Source organism: Castor canadensis, chromosome 11 (genome assembly GCF_047511655.1).
Source record: "Castor canadensis chromosome 11, mCasCan1.hap1v2, whole genome shotgun sequence".
NCBI lineage: Eukaryota > Metazoa > Chordata > Mammalia > Rodentia > Castoridae > Castor > Castor canadensis.
In genome coordinates, this window is record NC_133396.1 from 17,289,506 (window position 1) to 17,307,317 (window position 17,812).

Below are 17,812 nucleotides of genomic sequence, written 5' to 3' on the forward strand. Positions count from 1 at the left end.
CAGGCCCAAAGCAACGGAGCAAGGACTGAAATCTATGAACTGTAAGCCAAAATAAATCTTTCCTTTTTTTTTTTTCCAGGTGGGACTAGGGTTTCAACTCAGGGGTTGGTGTTTGCAAAGCAGATGCTTTACTGTGCCTGGTCATTTTGCTCCAGTTATTTTGGAGATGGGGTCTCTAGAACTATTTGCCCAGGCTGGCCTCGAAACTCAGTCCTCCCAATCTCAGCCTCCCAAGTGGCTAAGATTAAAAACATGAGCCACCAGTGCCCAGCCTCCTTTCTTTTTGGTGATACTGGGGTTTGAACTCAGGGCCTTGTGTTTGTTAGGCAGGTGCTCTATCACTTAAGCCACTCCCTCAGTCCTTTTTCTTCCCTTTAAAAAAAACAAACAAACCACCATCAACAAAAACTAATCCAACAGAAAATGAGTAAAATGCTTCCAGGAGAAAGTTCACAGCAGAGCAGACCCAAGTGACCAATAAGCATTGAGCAAATGCTCATCTCATTACCCAGTCTGGCAATGCCAACTGGAGTGCAATGTCTACCAACCACATCCAGAGTCGGCGAGGGGGAGCAGAAGTGTGCTGCTGCTGCAAGGTTCTTCTTTTACATCTTTATTGTTAGAATTCACGTACTACAAAATCCCCCTGGTCAGTACACAATTCAATGGCTTTTATTATTCACAGAGTTCTGCAACAATCACAGTCCAAGTTAGAGTATTTCCATCACCCCAAAAAAAGCCTGTTAGCAGCCCACCCCATTCCTCCCACCTCAGCCCTAGGCAACCACTAATCTTCCTTCTGACTCTGTAGACGTGCTATTCTGGACATAGCAAATAAATGAAATCGTAATAAAAGCCCTTTGGTTTTTGTGAGTGGCTTCTTTCACTTAGTGTATTTCTAAGTTTTACCCATATAGTACTCTGTATCAGTATTTCATCCCTTCCCACTTTGTGTGTGTGTGTGTGTTTGTGTGTGTGACAGAGAGACAGAGAGAGAGAGAGAGAGAGATACTGGGATTTCAACTTGAACTCAGGGCCTTGAATTTCCCATATAGGTGCTCTGCCATTTGAACCATACCCCAGACCTTTTACTATTTGTGTGTGGGTGTGGGTGTGGGTACAAGAGGGTACCAGGGTTTGGATTCAGGGCTTTGCTCTTGAAAAGGAAGCACTCTACTGCTTGAGCCATGCCTCCATCCATTTTGCTCTGATTATTTTGGAGACAGGGTCTCATGAACTATTTGCCTAGGCTGGCCTTGAACCTTGACCCTCCCAATCTCAGCCTCCCTAGTACCAAGGATTACAGGTGTGAACCACTGGCACCTGGCTCTTTTTACTTTATTTTTCGAATAGGGTGTCACTTTTTTTTTTTCGATCTGGGCTGCAGGAATTGATCCTTCTACCTATGCCTTCCAAATAGCTGGCATGACAGTGTACCACCACTCCGCGTTTATTGGTTGAGATGGGGTCTTACTAACTTTTTTGCCTCCAGATCCTCTGGTTATTTTGGAGATAGGGGTCTTGCAAACTATTTGCCTAGGCTGTCCTTGAACCATGATCCTCCTAATCTCAGCCTCTCAAGTAGCTAAGATTATAGGTGTGAGCCACTGGTGCCCACTGGATAGAATTCATTTTGTTTATCTGTTCTTCAACTGATGGACTTGTAGGTTGTTCCCGTTTGGCTATGAGCTACTTATACCATCTGTGAGTAAGTGTAACATTACTTACAGACTGTGATAGGGTAAAGATGTTTTCCCCATGGGGTGTTGCTGAAGGGTCTGAGCCCCCGATTTCCCTCCTCAGATCATGGTGTTGCTGCACTTGTCACTTTGGTTGCCATCAGGCATGGCATCAATGAAATGGGTCAGTCCCTGAGGTCCAGGTTCATTCTCCCCAGTGTCCACTATACAGCAGCATGCTACCTGCTCATTGTGGTCACTGTCAATTATCTGTCCCCCACAGAGTAATTTCTTTGTCTGCTGGTCTTCAGGCATGAAGAGCTCAGAGTGACTGAGAGGCAGTCACAGCTTTAGGCTAGTAGAGTCCTTACTGAGTGGCCTGGAGAACCATTCCCTCCAGCCATCTGTGGGAGTCATGACTCTTAGTCGACAGAAGAAGAAAGCTGTGGTGGGGAGTCCATGGCAACAAAGGTCAGAGGGCCACTCCAACTGCTACTGCTTGGCTCCTAGAACCCCATATTCTAGCCATTGTGGACAGAGTTCTGTACAATGACCTTTGGTTTGAAGTACATACTGTATCTTTAAGGACAACACCCCAATTCCAAGGCAGCACATTGTGGGCAATGGTATATGGGAGGGTCAGTGTACCCTTTAGCCATGTGTCCATTGTCACCTCTCCTTTGTTATAGAGTGAGTCCTCTCAGCCAATGTGATGCTACTCAGGACCCCTTGTTGATAGAAGACATTCTGAAGTCCTGGATGGTGGTGGTCAGCTCAGACACTCTAGATGGGAAAGGCAAAGTCATACCCAGATTACAGGGATTCCAGAAGAAATCACACCCTCTGCAGAGTGGCAGGGCTCTGAACTTGGTTGGTTTCCTTGAGAAATGGGCTCAGCAGCAGGGGAACAAGACCAACTTGAATGACAAGTCCCTGATGTCCAACCCAACAGAGCCCCTGTCCTCCATCCCCTGCCTCTCTGTCCATGGGCACTGGGGTGGCTGAGAATAGAAACTGGAGGACATCTACTGGCCAAGCTCTCTTGTCTACCTGGATGCTTAATGTCCCTTCTAGGAACTGATGCTAGATACAGATTCACAAACTTGGTACTCACTCTAATACATACATCCACTTGGCCTCACTGCCAAAACCCCATCTCTGATCTTCCCATCTTCTCCCTTCGAGGTCTCTGACCATCAGACAAGACATTGGCCACTAAGAGTAATCTGCATCTACCCTTAGCTCTGGCCACTTGTCCCTCAGCTCCATGTAGATGACCAGGTACTCAAGCCCAGTCCTCAAGGGCATTTCTCTTGCCTCAGGGCCACCCTCAATTGTAGCTGGACTGAGCTGCAGTTCATTTTTAGTCTGAAGAAACACTGAGACTTTTTTCCCCTGTGAATCAGACCTGATGCTTTTCTCCTCTTTCAGCTGGTAAGAAGGAGTCTCCCTCAAGGTCAAAGATGGGAGTTGAAAGGCATAGGTGCAAGAGAGGGGGTGACCTGGATCTGGGAACTCATGTGCTTGCTCATGTACTTCTGACCTTCAGACTTACTTGGGCCTACTGCTGGGTGTGCCACTTCTGTCACATGATGGGTCATAGCAGTAATCCGTCAGCGACTTCTCAGTTTTATGATGTGTACATCATGGGCATAATTACACCTGTCCAGTGATCTGGTCTCAATAGCACATCAGACTTCTTTTTTTGGAGCAGGTTCTCTCTATGCAGCCCAGGCTGGCCTGGAACTCACCATCCTCCCACCTCAGTGCTAGGATTACAGGCATGTGCCACCACATCCATCTACATTGGATTTTTTTTAATACTGTCTTTCTGTGGATGATATGGTCTTGCTCCAGGACCTTCTGGGCTTGCCAGAAACTCCCCAAAGCATCCTCATGAATCATAGGTAGACAGCATCTTCTGGGTTATAAGAGTTTATGTGGTAGAGAAATTTGCATGTTGGCCTGGACCTGAAAACCTCTCTTGTTTTCGGCCTCACTGAAAACCAGCAGCCTTCTGAGTTACCTGATAAGTAAGTGGCATTCAAGTGTGTTTTCAAGTGTGGCATATGCCCTCTCCAAAATCTGAAGGGGCCTCCTAAACTCTGCGCCTCTTCCTTAGGTGGCAGGAGGTGCACGGTGATGGCAGACTACTAGATCCTACAGATTTCACAAAGATCCTTGACTCTTTGTAGGATTTACCTTCTACTTTCTGGCAAGCAGGGGCCTTGCCAGAGCATCCAGGATGCTTGTCACTTCCTGATCAGTTAACTCAATATCATCAGCTAGTGGGGCAGGGTGATGGTCTGTGGAATACCAGAGTGACAGACTTCCCTTTGGACTACATTGTGATAGAAAGAAAAGTTACCACAGCCCTGGGGAATGACTGTGAGCTCCTACCATTGTCTGTTCCCAGGGAAAGGGAACTGCTGCTGATCTTCCTCATCCAAAATAACAGCCACTTACTAAACGTCAGGGGTACGTTCTAACAAAGCTACCATATCTGCCACAGCAGCTCAATTGAACTTGAGATCCTCCTACCTCAACCTGTGAAGGACTGGGATTACAGGTGTGCCACCACGCCCAGCATTCACATAGATTTCTGAGCAAGGAACATTCCTGCCCTCCTGGGACCACCATAGACATAGCAATAATAAAATGAACTGTTACCCCCCAAAAAAACCAAAACCAAAACCAAAAATGTTTGAGTCTGAAGACCAGGTAAAGGATTGTGATTTGCCTTCACAATGGCTGACATTAGCCTTCTACTCTCTCCTGCTTTGTGGCTTTTGATTATGTGAGTCAGGGAACACCCTCACTGGCTGTCCACCTATCTAGGAATGTTATGGTGTCTTGACGATTCCAGTAGATCCCTGCTAACCATTTTGGTAATTATGTCTGTCTTACCTTTGATGACTAAATGCTGTCACTTGGCCTCTGTTCTGGACTCCTGTCATGCCTGCTGACACCAGGAAGCCCAGGCCCCCAGCTGTTTCCACTGCCATCAACTCTGGCCTGCAGAAATGGCTACCGCTGAGCTACAAAAGATGCCAGTGGCCCTCCAACAACCAGCACATTTCTTATTCCTTTTTCTCCCCCAAGGTATTGGGGATTGAATCCAGGGCCTTGTACTTGTTAGGTAAGCATTCTACCACTTGAGCCATATCCCCAGTCCTTTTGTTTTTATTTTGTTTTTGAGACTGTCTCTATAAACTTTGCCCGGGCAAGCCTTGAACTTGTGATCCTCCTGTCTCTACCTCTTGAGTAGCTAAGATTGCACTGGCTTCTTCTTACTTTATTGAAGGGAATACTTCAAGGCTGTGTTCTCATAAGGAACACAGCAAGCTGTAGGCTTCTCTGCTCTTAAATTATAATAATATTATTCTGACATCTTGTTAGGCAAAGGACTGGAGTTGTTTTTGTTCAAATATGAAAAGGTGGAGGGGCTGAGTGGCAAAAAGGGGTAAACCATGCCAGCTATTTATTTATTGCTTTTTCTGTTATCATTATTGTATATTAATTGTATATAATTTCATTGCAGTATGTCTGTACAAGCATACAATTGCTCACTTGCCTTTCACCTTCAAATTCATTCTTATTTTTTCTGCTCTCTGATGATGAGTGGGGCTAGGAGTCTGCTACTTACTTTCCCAGACTTCATTTCTGTCTCTCTGTTGGTTTTTTTTTTTTTTTTATGTTTTTTTGGTGGGCTGAGTTTGAACTCAGGGCTTCAAATTTGCAAAGCAGGTGTTTAGCCCTGTAGTTACTATTTCTGTATTGTCTCGATATTCTCTTTCTCACTGCTTTTTTTAAAGTTATTTATTTATGTACTTATCTATTTATATTTTTGGTGGCACTGGGGTTTGAACTCAGGGCCTCACACTTGCTAGGCAGGTGCTCTTACCACTCTACCAGTCTTTATGTATTTATTTATACAGGACTTGGGATTTATTGCACCTAGGGCCAAGTGCTATATGACGTCATTGCTCTTTTAGTCCTCCAGCCCCTGAGGAACCAGTTTCCTGAATTGCATCCCATCTACTTGAAATGAATAATCTAGTTTTTGTTTTCATGACCAGGCCCCATCTGACTCACAGAATGACCATCAATGTAACAGAATGTAGAACAGATACATTGTGGCATAGACACACATTGGAATGGCACACAGGCAAGGGAATTCCAAAACTAATATGGGAAGAAGCAATCACACCTGAATCCATAAAGTATGATTTAATTTCCATAAAGCAATCTTTTATTATTATTATTTTATTTATTTATTTATTGGTGATGCTGTGGTTTGAACTCAAGATTTTATACTTGCTAGGCAGGCATTCTACCACTGAAGCCTCACCTCTGGTCCAGTACTGCCAACCATACATATAAATATATATAAGGTGTTTCACACATAAATGATAAAACTATAAAGAACAGCAAGGAGATGATTATCACAAAAGCCAGGATATGAGAAAGAACAAGTCACATTTCCCGATCTCAAGACTTGCTGCAGGGCTAGGAGTGCACTTCAGTGGTGTGGTGCTTGCCTACCATGTGTGAGGCCCTGAGTTCAGATCCCAGACCTGAAGAAACAAACGAAACATCCACAACTTTACAACTTACTACAAAGTTACTGTTATGAAAATGTGATACTGTCATAAAGACAGACATATAGACCAAAAGAATAGAATAGAGAGCTCAGATAGAAACTCTGAATATATGGCCAAATGATTTTCAGTGCACATGACAAGACCATTTAATGGAGGAGAGGACAAACTTTTAAACAAATGGTGCTGGAAAAACTGGATATCCACATGCAAAAGAACGAAATTGGACCCTTACCTGGCACCATATGCAAAAAAACAACTCAAAATGGATCACAGACCTAAATGTAAGAACTGAACATTTAAAACCCTTGAAGAAAACATGGCAGCTGAGCATGTGGCTCTGTGGTATAGTGCTTGCCTAGAGAAGGAAGGAAGATGAAGTTAGAACGGAAGGAAGGAAGGAAGAAGAAAGGGAGGGAGGAAGAAAGGAAGGAGGATAGAGTTAGGAAGGAAGGAAGAAGGGAGGGGAAGAGGGAAGAAAGAAAATGTATGGAAAAGTGTCACAATATTGGGATTGGCAATGATTTTTTGTGTGTGATACCAAAAGACAAAGGCAATAAAAGAAAAAAAAATAAACAAATTGGACTTTGTGAAATTTAAATTTTTTTGAGCATGGAAAGACAGTATCAACAGAATAAAAAGGCAAACCACAGAATGGGAGAAAATATTTGCACATCATACATTCGAAAAAAGATTGATATTCAGAATAAATAGAGAACTTCTAAAACTCAACATCAACATTAGCAACTCAAATCAAACATAGGCACTGTTTGAGTCCTGGAACAGACTGAGCAGAGGAAGGAAGCAAGTGGAAGCAAGGATGGGAGAGCAATATGGAGGCCAAGGGCAACAGAGAAGTCAGACTGTGCCTTCATTTCCCCTGACTCCAAGTAAAAGCTGCAGCCAGTTAGTTCTGCAGAGCCCTCCTGAGGGCTGATGGCACCATACAGCAATGCCGGCAGCCAGGGAGTTAACCCTTAGGCCTGCTGGCTCTTGGGGTGGCTGCTACTTCTCAGTTGCCTTGGCAGCACTGCGGACACCAGCTGCACTGCTGGGGACCGCCACAGAGCGCGGTCTTTAGCTGTCAGTACTCCTTAATCTCTGTTCAGAGTGGCTCTAGGCTTAGATGATTTATTTTGGGTTCCCATCCTCCACCCCAGGAGAGGTTGACTTTCCGGACTGGTGGAGACAAGCGCAGCCCGGGCACAAACAGACCGACAGATCGTGGTCACTCTGACAGCTCCTTAGCCTTCGAAGTTAGCGACTTAAGGCCACCTTGCACTCTCTGAACGCTGCCCCGGCCTGTTGAGAAAGCCAAGGCTGAATAGGTGGGGGGCGGGGCTGGAATGAGGGTACCGGAGGTGAGGACCTCCATTCCCCAGGCAACCAGGGGAGATCAGAGATAGACACGACGGATCACAGGTCAGAAACCAGGAAGCAAAGGGGTCGGAGCTCAGAGACTTCAGACGAGGACTCCCCGGCCTTGAGCGCAGGGGTGGAGGATGCGTTTCCCCTCTTCTTGAAATTGACCCCCGACCACCACCACGTCCGCCTGGGTCCCCTCGGAGGCCCCAGCCCTTCCCTCCTCCCCAACCCTGCATCCTCTGCGGATTGGTCCCCGGCCTGCTGGAGGGCGGGGCCAGATGGCCCTGACGTCACCGACGAGGGGGGCGGGCGGCTGGGGGAGGGGGTGACGGGGCCCGGCTCAGCACCTCGGAGAGCTCCCTCCCCGGCTTGTTTTGCTTCGGAATCGCCGCCGGGGGAGGGAGCGAGGGGGCCGGGCACCGGGAGTCGAGGCAGAGGGATGGCCGCGAAGGGGTCGAGGCGCTCTGGCAGTCAGAGGGCTCAGCGGTGATCCGGCGAGGGGGCCGGGGCGCCGGGCCGGGTGAGGGGCATAGGGCGGCAGCAGCAGTGGCCGCACATCTGGATGGAAACGAGCTTTGTCCACATCACCATGGCTCTGGGGCTGCCCTCCAAGAAAGCATCTTCCCGTAACGTGGTCGTGGAGCGTAGGAACCTGATCACCGTGTGCAGGTGGGCGCCGCGGGCCGGCGGGGGCGGGGCGGTCAGGGACAGGGACTGGGCGGGCTGCGGAAACCTGGGCTGAGCTTGTCCACGGGAGATGCACTGCAACCGCGGAGAAAACGGAGGGAAGCAAAGGCTTAAAGGAACGTGTCTCATTGTCCCTCCCGGGCTCAGAACTCCGGGGGTAGGGGCGGTTTGGAAATCTGTTCTCTATCCTCCTATGTTAAATCAGGCCCCTGCTGGGCCTGGAGCCTGGAGATGAGGGGTGTTTAATTGGCACTGCAGCTTCCTGTGAGAACCAGGAAGTGACATTGTGTGTGAGGGGGAGGGGTGGGGATGGCTGACTGCTTTCTTGGGAATGGGGGCAGGGTGGGCAGAGGAGAACCCATGGCGAGGGTGTAAAACGCCCTCCAAGTACCCTCACTGCGAACCCTGCCACCCTGGCCTCTCTGGGGTGGGGCTTCCCTGGAAACTTTTCTGTACTCCACCTTGGAGCAGGGATGGCCTCTGACTCTGGATAGCTGCAGCCCCAGGCAGGGGCAACTGGGCCTGTGGACAAAGCTCCTGAACTCATCCAGTGAAGGCTGAGGGGCCTTGCCTTGCGGTGGGAAGAACCCAGGGCCCACCTGCAAGAAGTCTGTGTTCCCTGGGTTCAAGTGAAGATCGGAAGGACAGAACCATTAGTCCCTGAAGGTGGGACTGCACAGGGCTGGGAAAATTCGCTCTCTTGGGGCCCACAAAGTGATCCTTCCCACTTCAACCCTGCAGTGCCTCACCCTCCCTGTCCTGTCTTGAGGCCAGGAAACCACCAGCTGTGCATTCTTTCTCCTGAGCCCCCACCTGCACTTGCCTTTCTGGGAGCCCCACACCAGCTGCCTTCTCCACCTGCAGCTTCCCTATCCCCCATGCCTATCAGGCGCTACCCTGGCAGGATAGGGTGCTGCTGGGTGCTTCCTTGACAGTCCCATCTGCCTGCATGCAGGCTTCAGCCCAGCTCCTCCTCCCAGGAATCAGTGCCCACCTGATGCCCTGAGCTCCTTCTAAGTTCCTGGGCACACACCTAACCAAGCTGCATCTACCTTACAGCACCTCATCCCTAGTACCTTGGACAGTGCTGTGCACGTCAGGCCTCTGTAAAGATGCCTGGAATGTTGTGGAAAGAATGAGCCTTAGTCATGACCCAGCCCAAAGCACAGTCACTGCCTCTGCCCTCATCCCCAAAATCCTGCTGGGGTTGTGTAAAGAGAAAATGGTCTTAGGTTCAAGCTTTCACTCCAGCTATTAGCTTTGCAACCTTGGGGGAAGTCTAACCACTCTGGGCCTTGGGTGCCTCATCATACCCATTTTAGTTGTAAAAGCCATACCAAAGAATAGTAATGGTGTGCCATGCAGGAGTCTAGCCAGTGCCTGGCACACACAAACAGCCCTGTTCTTATGACACCCTTCTTGTCCCTCTCTTGCCTCCACCCCTAGGTAATGGGGGTTGAACCCAGGGCCTCACACGTGAAAGGCAAGCATTCTATCCCTTGACCCATGCCCCAGGCCCCTTCTTGGCTCTTGACCTCCTAGCTTCCTCTTTTCTTTTGCCTGCCAGGATAGCTGGATCTCTTAAGTGTGTGTGGAGTTGAGGGGTGGGTAGGAAGGAACTCCCATTGGCCTAGGCTAGAGAAGCAGAGATTCAGGTGGACTGGAGATAGCTCAGAGCTGGGGGTAGGGGTTGAAGGATAAAGTTTTAAGAGATTGGGGACATGACAAAGGCTCAGAAACCCTGGGGGCCCCTGCCACCTCATCACCATCATGTGGTTTGCCTCCGGCTCCCAGAACAGCTCCCTTTAGCAGGCCGAGGGCTCCCCTGGGCCCTGGCCTCCCTGTCTCCATGGTAACCCACAGCAGTCACTGCACCTCTTAATAGGGAGCACACCATGGGGCTCCTGAGAACAGCTCTGCAGCACCCCTGAGGACAAATGGCAGATGGCTGCCACGCTGACCCAGCCCCAGGCCTCCATCCAGGTCTGACCCAGCTTACCCAAAGAAATCATCAAGTTGAGAGGGTTGTATGATGAAGCCCAGATAATGTCCTAATCATAGGCTTCCTCCTGGCAGGGCCAGCCCACCCATTAACGGCCCAGCTCCTCACCACTCCTGCCCAGCAGCTCATACACATTCTCCTTCTCCCATCCGAACCAAAATGTAATGAGGCAAGTGCTAGCATTCCTGCAGGAGTGGGGGAGCAGCTTGCTTCCCCCCTCCTGCAGTCCAAGACTGACCTGGCACTGATCTCAGGCCAGGCCCACTCTAAGCCCAAATGGAAGGCAGGGGCATGGGCTCAGCTGTGCCTTTGACCTGAATGCCTCAGAGTCCTATGCTCCAGTGCTGGAGGCTTGCAGAGTGAAGGACATAAGCAGAGGAGGTGGAGGCTGCTCAGGGCCTCAGTAATTGTGACAGCCACCAGGAGGCCACAATACATAGCTAAAAGGGCAAGGGATTTGGAATGGGGTTTACCTGCTTGATTCTTCACAAACTATGTGACTCTGGACAGGCTAGTCAACCTCTTGAACCCTCAGTCTCCCTCTCTGTAAAATGGAGATGGTGGTGATAATAAGAGGACTACCTCCCAGTGCTAAGGTAAGGACAGATGAGTTAATACATGCAAAGTGTAGGGCCTGATAAACAAGAGACAATTAAAAGACAGTTCCAAGCAACTCCTATATCCCTGGACACCCTGGCCCTACTTTGCTACTCACAGTATGACAGTAAGGAGCACTGTGTGTCCTTACCCTGCTCCACTCCACTGCAGGGATGGCACGTAAAGATTGCAGGGGTAGGGACTGCAGAGGGAACAGGAGACTTCAAATAGGATTGGAGAGAGGGACCGGGTTGTTTGGCTCCAGCCCCTCAGCCCCACCAGCCTCTCTTCCTCCCTGAGAAGTCAGTATCCAGGCTCTCAAGGCCCTTCCAGGGATCTGTTGCCAGTGCCCCTCCTACCCAGTGTGTGTCAGACTCACCCTGCATTCCTCCCCACCACCCAGCTCTGCACTGCCTGGTTCTGGGCAGCTGGTGTGTGGGTGGCCAAGCTGGGAAGGAGAAAGGAGAAGAGGGATATCTGTGAGCTGAGAGCCCACCTGGGCACCCATGTATGCCCACGCTCCATGTGTCCGGTGCCAGCTCACATGCCCTGGCACAGGTGACCCCCATCCCCCAAGGGATGGAAGGTTTTTCGGGAATTCCAGAAACAGCAAAAGGAAGCTCAGGGCAGGGTTATAAGCTGCCTTCTGACTCCTGGCTGACCCCTAACTCACACAAGGAAAATGCAGTTCTGGAAGGTGATCCAGAAGGAAGGTGCTTGGGGACACCCCCCCCCAACATTTGGTGTTTCTTTCTACCTATTGTTTCATCCCCTCTCATACCTTGTTCCTGAAGCTTCTCTGTTACCTCTCCTGTCACCCATTTTGCCAATCAGTCTCTCACCAATCACTTTCCGTGCCCCCACCTACCACCCTCTCACTCCACATGGCATGGGCTCTCTATGGTCACTCTAGTCTCACCTGTCTTCCTACCACATTTGTGCCCTTCAGGGCCTCTTTTCTGCTGTCACTCCTTCTCTACCAGACACACTTGCTCTACCACCATCACCTTGTCTTCTCTCCTGACTCCCCCACTGCCCTGTCTCCCCACCTCTCCACCCAGGTTCTCTGTGAAAACCCTGTTGGAGAAGTACACGACAGAGCCCATCGATGACTCATCCGAGGAGTTTGTTAATTTTGCAGCCATTTTGGAGCAGATCCTCAGCCACCGTTTCAAAGGTGGGCCTGAGTTCCTGTCCTTCATTGCCCACCCAACTCCCAGCCGTTAGCTTCCAGCCACGCCTCCTCTGACATCCTCCGTGAATTTCTGAACCCCATCACTAGCCTGGGCCCCCCTTCTGGGCCATGCACAGAAACTAATGCACAGAGTTGGGGGAGGGGGCTTCTGCCCATAGCCCCATCAATGGCATGCAGCTATTGGTGGCATGCCTTGCTTTGCACACGTGTGTGCACATAAATCTGGAGGTGGGGGCAATATGTCTGTGCATGGCTGCTTACACCTCTGCATGCAAGCGCCTCATTGCACGGGCCCTTTCCAAACTCCCTGGTGCTGAGCCCCCTCCCTACCCTGGCTCAGCCTGTGCCCCAGCAGGTCCAGTGAGCTGGTTCAGCTCAGATGGGCAACGGGGCTTCTGGGACTATATCCGGCTGGCCTGCAGCAAAGTGCCCAACAACTGTGTGAGCAGCATTGAGAACATGGAGAACATCAGCACAGCCCGAGCCAAGGTGAGGGGCCAGAGGTGGGTGGGGCCACCGCAACTGATCTCTGCTTGGGACATCTGGGGCCTTCCTGTTCCTTTGTTCTTACCTCCTGCCCCCAGCCCTGGGGAGAAGAGCCACACTGATGTGGATATATGGGTCCCTGTGGGATAAGAAGTAAAGGTGAGCGTGCTTTCCAGGGCCGGGCGTGGATCCGGGTGGCACTGATGGAGAAGCGCATGTCAGAATATATCACCACAGCTCTTCGGGACACCAGGACTACCAGGTCAGAACTTTCAGACAGCAGTGCTCACGTTCATGGCATAAACAGTTGATTTAAGATGCTTTAGCAAACTACAGCATCTGGACTACAAGTCCCAGCATACACTGGTAGTTTCCCTCTTCCAGACCATCCATGGGTCAGCCTGCCCTCCAGTCCTGGAACAAGTACCACTACCATCAATTCCAAGGCAAATTCTAATGCCCATTATCTGGCATCATTGCCACCCCGGTGCCATCATGCACAGCTCTTCTCTTGGACACACTTCCGAACAAGCCTCAACCATGTACTATTTTACTTTTTGGTCTTGGGCCATGACCTACAATACACAGCCCTACCAGCTCTCCAAACAGTGGCAGCAGTTCTGCCACTTCAGCTTCAGCTCCTGGATTGTGGGTTTGCAGGGAAGTTGGGTCCCTAGGTCCAGGATCACAAGGCAGAAAGTGCCAGAGTGCAGTGTGGGAAGCCGGGGTTGAGGTGTGAGTGTGTGTGTGGAGGGGGGGATGTACCTTCCCTTCCCACATGGCCACACCCAGCCGGATGTGTTTAACTACACTCTACCCTAGTCTCCACGGTTGAAACTAATTTTTTGAGTGCCTACTGTGTGTCAAGCAGTAATGACTAGAACTTGTTTCCTGACTTAAAGGAGCTGGGTGACCTAGGACTTGGTGGGGACTGGGTGGCTTGGAGGACTAGAGGGCTCTTCTCAGAGAACAGGCATTCTAGTGGGGGGCAGGGAAAGGACCCAGGAGGTACCCTCGGTGAATGCCAATCTGAGTGGGAGACAAGAGTGCTAAGCTTCCTCTGGGGAAGTTTGTAGTAAGCCAAACAAACAAGTCCTCAGCACGAGCTCTTGGGAATTGCTGCTCCCCATCTCCCCACAGGCGGTTTTATGACTCTGGAGCCATCATGCTGCGCGAGGATGCCACCGTCCTCACCGGGATGCTGATTGGACTGAGTGCCATAGACTTCAGGTGGGGTCTGCATGGTGGTGGTGAGGGGGTGCTGTTTTCCCCACAAATGTCCAAGGCCCTATTCCCTCCCCCAACCCCGCGGCTCTTCTGCCTCAGCTTCTGTCTAAAAGGCGAAGTCCTGGACGGGAAGACCCCGGTGGTCATCGACTATACGCCCTACCTAAAGTTCACCCAGAGGTGAGGGGCTCCTTTTTGGCGCTGAGTACGGAGGTGAGGGACAAGACCTGGGGCAGAGGTTCATCCTGACTTCACTGCCCAAGTCGGCGGGGTTGCGATGGGAATGGGGCAGGGCCCCGCCTGCCCTACCCACTACTCCCCCCTCCTCAAGCTACGACTACCTGACGGATGAGGAGGAGCGACACAGTGCCGAGAGCAGCACGAGCGAGGACAACTCTCCAGAGCATCCCTACCTGCCGCTCGTCACCGACGAGGACAGCTGGTACAACAAGTGGCACAAGATGGAGCAAAAGTTTCGCATCGTCTACGCACAGAAGGTGCGCGATGCGCGGTAGGGGGCGTGGGGAACTGGGCGGGGCGGGGGACCCGGTAAGCCGAGGCGGGGCGGCAGCTGGGAGCCCCGGCTTCCCCTGGGCTGAGCCGGAGCCCCACAGGGTTACCTGGAGGAGCTGGTGCGTCTGCGCGAGTCTCAGCTGAAGGACCTGGAAGCGGAGAACCGGAGGCTGCAGCTGCAGCTGGAGGAAGCCGCCGCGCAGAACCAGCGCGAGAAGCGGGAGCTGGAAGGCGTGATCTTGGAGCTGCAGGAGCAGCTGTGAGCGCCGCTGCCTGCCTTGACCCCGACCTCTGTGAACCCTATCATCACTCCATCGAGTAGCATCACTTTGCCTTACACTAGCACCTAACTCGCCAGTATCAGCCCACCCATCCCTTCACCTCCACCCCAAGACCTCTACCGCCGGCTTCCAAAACAGTTGGCTACCCTCAATTACCCAACATCCACTAGAACCATCCAACATTACTGCAGGGACTCCAGCATTTTACTCACAGGACCGCTAACGTCACTCAGAGACCTTCAACGTGATTGCAGCACTCCCACTGTTCAACACTCCTCTGATATGCACCCTAGATCCAGTGGTCCATCCACAGTGACCCCCTATCCTCACCCTATTGATCCTTCATAATTCTTCCCTAAACCTGACCACCCACACCGTCCTCTATGGTTCTCCTCCAATCATCCCAACTGATTCCTCCAACCCTCCATCACACCCCTCTAACTACATTAGTGCAGTAATTCCTGTCGCCCCTCCACTCAGTGCCAGATTGCCTGCCAGGATCTGTCCCACTGACTCTCCCTTTTTTTGAGACAGGATCTCACTATGTAGCTGTCCTCAAACTCGTCGTGATCGTCCCACCCCAACCTCCCGAGTGCTGGGATTACAGACATGCACCACCTTCTATTCCCAGCTTTGCCACTAAAGTTTTCTTCCTAATCCCTGTCCCCTCCCTTGCTAAGTCTCCCTTCCCTGTTTTTACTCCCTCTTTCAGTCAGGCCTGACCCCTCTCCCCCTCCCAGGACAGGTCTGATCCCTGGTGACCACGCCCCCTTGGCCCAGGGTTCCAAGGACCTCACCACACCCCTGGTCAACCAGTGGCCCTCCCTGGGACCGTTCACGGGGGCCGAGGGTGCCAGCAACTCCAAGCTCTACCGGAGGTAAGCCCCGGCCACGCTAAGCTTGGGTCTGAGTGCTGGGACCCCCAGGAAAGAAGGGTCCTGGGGGCTGCAGAACTCTGCCGCACACTGCACTCTGCTCCGACGCAGACACAGCTTCATGAGCTCCGAGCCGCTGTCAGCCGAGGCCAGTCTGAGCTCCGATTCCCAGCGCCTGGGCGAGGGCAAGCGGGACGAGGAACCCTGGGGTCCCATCGGTGAGCCCCTCACCCCGACACTCAGCACCCCTCCAGGAAGGGCTGAGGCAAGGTTTTGGGGCCTGTAGTCAGGCCCAGCCAAACCTCTCATTCTGTCAGCCCTTCCTGAGTTTAGAACAACCTAAGGAGCTTGGTTTGGGAGAACCCAGTGCAAATTGTGGCTGCACCTCCTCCAGCTGTGGGAGCTTGGCCAGTCACTTCACCTTGCTGAGTCCCAGTCCCCTGTGTGAGATGGGAATGTTGGTAAAAATAACCACTAGTGTCAACATACAGTGTGCTCAATGGCCTTCTGGTATCATGAAATCCTCATGGGGCTCACAAACACTCGGGTGATTCCTCAGCCTTACTAACTGCTCTTATCTTACATGCACTGTGAACTGCTTGTCTGACCACTGTTTCCCCCTTTTCTTTGGCTGCCAGGAAGCTCAGAGCCAAATTAGTGGCTCCCTTCCAGCGAGAGAATGCCCAGGACTTCAACGCATGCATTTTGTGTTGACCTCAACCCTGGCTTCTTCTTGGTTTTTCCCTCCTAGTTTTCCCTGTGCCTGGATTTCCTCTTTTTTATATCCACACTTGTACTGGATGACCCTAGATCTTCTCTGAGACAAGGCAGGCTGTGGACTTGTAACCCACACACTGTGTTTGTGACTGTCTGTGTGTCTGTCTCCCCGATCAGACTGTGAGCTCCGAGAGGGCAGGGACCATGTCTCGTCCGTTCTCTGTATCCCCAGTGCTTGGAACAGAGCAAATGCTCACTGCGTGCTTAATAAATAAGACAGAGAGGACAAACCTCAGGGGAGACAGACATAAACTGGTGATTACAATACAGTGTCCCCAGCACCGTGCATGGCATAAGCAGGTGCTTAACCAAGGTTTTATCAAAAATGACAAATGCTCCCAAAGAGGCCAAAAAGTCTCCCGGGGGAGGGAGGTTGACCTGAGGGCTATCCCTTCACTGCCTACCCCTGCACATCCATCTCCCCACTCACACGCATGGTGGCCTCACCCACCCTCTCTCCCCAGGGAAGGACCCCACGCCCTCCATGCTGGGCCTCTGCGGCTCCCTTGCCTCCATTCCCAGCTGCAAGTCCCTGGCGAGCTTCAAATCCAACGAGTGCCTGGTGAGCGACAGTCCTGAGGGCAGCCCAGCACTGAGCCCCAGCTGAGGAACGGTATGGGCAGTGCCAGCCCCATCTGCCAGGGGCCATGGACACCTGCCACCTTTCCTCAAGTTCCCCTATCTAGAGAATGCTGCCCACCCAGCAGCAGGGGTTGTCTTTCCCCCTGCCTCTTGTGTGTTTTAGCTTCCTGCCCAAGGAGGGCAAGGACTGCAAAGGAAAGAGGCGGGACCAAGAGGCAGGGACACCAAAACCATAGGGGGAGTCCCCAGGGAAGCTGCTCCATTCTTCTGGTAACCCTGATTGATGCCTGGCTGACTCCCTCTCACTCCTCTTTGCTCATCTCCCACACCCTCCTCAGGAGCTGGTGTCCCAGTCTTGGCAATCCCACTGCCCTGCCTCTCTGGTCTATTCCTGTGTACCCTCCAAAGTAACTCCTTCCTTGGCCCCCACGTGGGGGCTGTGGGGGGATCAGGCAAATAAAAACCAGAGGACTGAGGGTGGCTTCATCTGTGATGGGCTGGGTAGGCCCCACACTGAGGTCAGTAGAAGGTGCTGCATCCAGTGCCTGGCCCATAACCAAGACGACAGAACTAGCTTGTGACCTGTGCGAGCAGGTGGGCAGAGGGGGCTTCTGTATGACATGTCCTAAGTACGGAGTCTGCCCAGGGCAGGGCCAAGACACTAAGTTCCGCTTCAACCTAACCTCTTTAATATTTATTCAAGCGCAAGCAGAGGAGAACCACAGGCCTGAGCAATGCTACAAGTTATAGACCTGTCCATCAAGCCAGATGGACAGTTACGCAGCCCTGCCTCTTCCATTGTTGCTCAAGTATGCTCTTAGGGAGATGTCTTCCCACTCTCCCCAGCATTGTAGAGGCCCATCCTGAAGGAACCTCACTACTGGGATGGTAACTTAATCACCCCCCTCAACACTGGGTCCTCACTTGACCTGGTACTCCCTACCT

At 51.6% G+C, this 17,812-nt stretch overlaps 1 protein-coding gene across 7 annotated transcripts; it reads left to right on the top strand.

The window, feature by feature from the left end:
- Positions 1 to 7,959: 7,959 nt before the first annotated feature.
- Positions 7,960 to 17,342, top strand: Rundc3a (RUN domain containing 3A). 7 transcript variants are annotated; one of them, XM_074045563.1, is made up of 12 exons: positions 7,960 to 8,314; positions 11,993 to 12,108; positions 12,467 to 12,615; positions 12,789 to 12,874; positions 13,753 to 13,842; positions 13,939 to 14,019; positions 14,171 to 14,336; positions 14,454 to 14,611; positions 15,374 to 15,511; positions 15,620 to 15,726; positions 16,750 to 16,847; positions 17,031 to 17,342. In XM_074045563.1, exons 1-12 carry the CDS (start codon positions 8,208 to 8,210, stop codon positions 17,139 to 17,141), a joined length of 1,407 nt encoding a protein of 468 aa, XP_073901664.1. In that variant the 5' UTR covers positions 7,960 to 8,207; the 3' UTR covers positions 17,142 to 17,342. The 7 variants fall into 7 exon arrangements, with proteins under 7 accessions (XP_073901664.1, XP_073901665.1, XP_073901666.1 ...); XM_074045564.1 differs by having other exon boundaries at positions 12,479 to 12,615; XM_074045565.1 differs by having other exon boundaries at positions 12,482 to 12,615.
- The last annotated feature ends 470 nt before the right edge of the window (positions 17,343 to 17,812 follow it).

Excerpts from the sequence above, each read along its gene's own strand:
- Rundc3a (XM_074045563.1), top strand. The coding sequence starts at position 8,208 with ATGGAAACGAGCTTTGTCCACATCACCATGGCTCTGGGGCTGCCCTCC. Across the intron at positions 12,616-12,788 it reads TCAGCACAGCCCGAGCCAAG|GGCCGGGCGTGGATCCGGGT; the intron begins GTGAGGGGCCAG and ends CGTGCTTTCCAG. Across the intron at positions 14,612-15,373 it reads TTGGAGCTGCAGGAGCAGCT|GACAGGTCTGATCCCTGGTG; the intron begins GTGAGCGCCGCT and ends TCCCCCTCCCAG.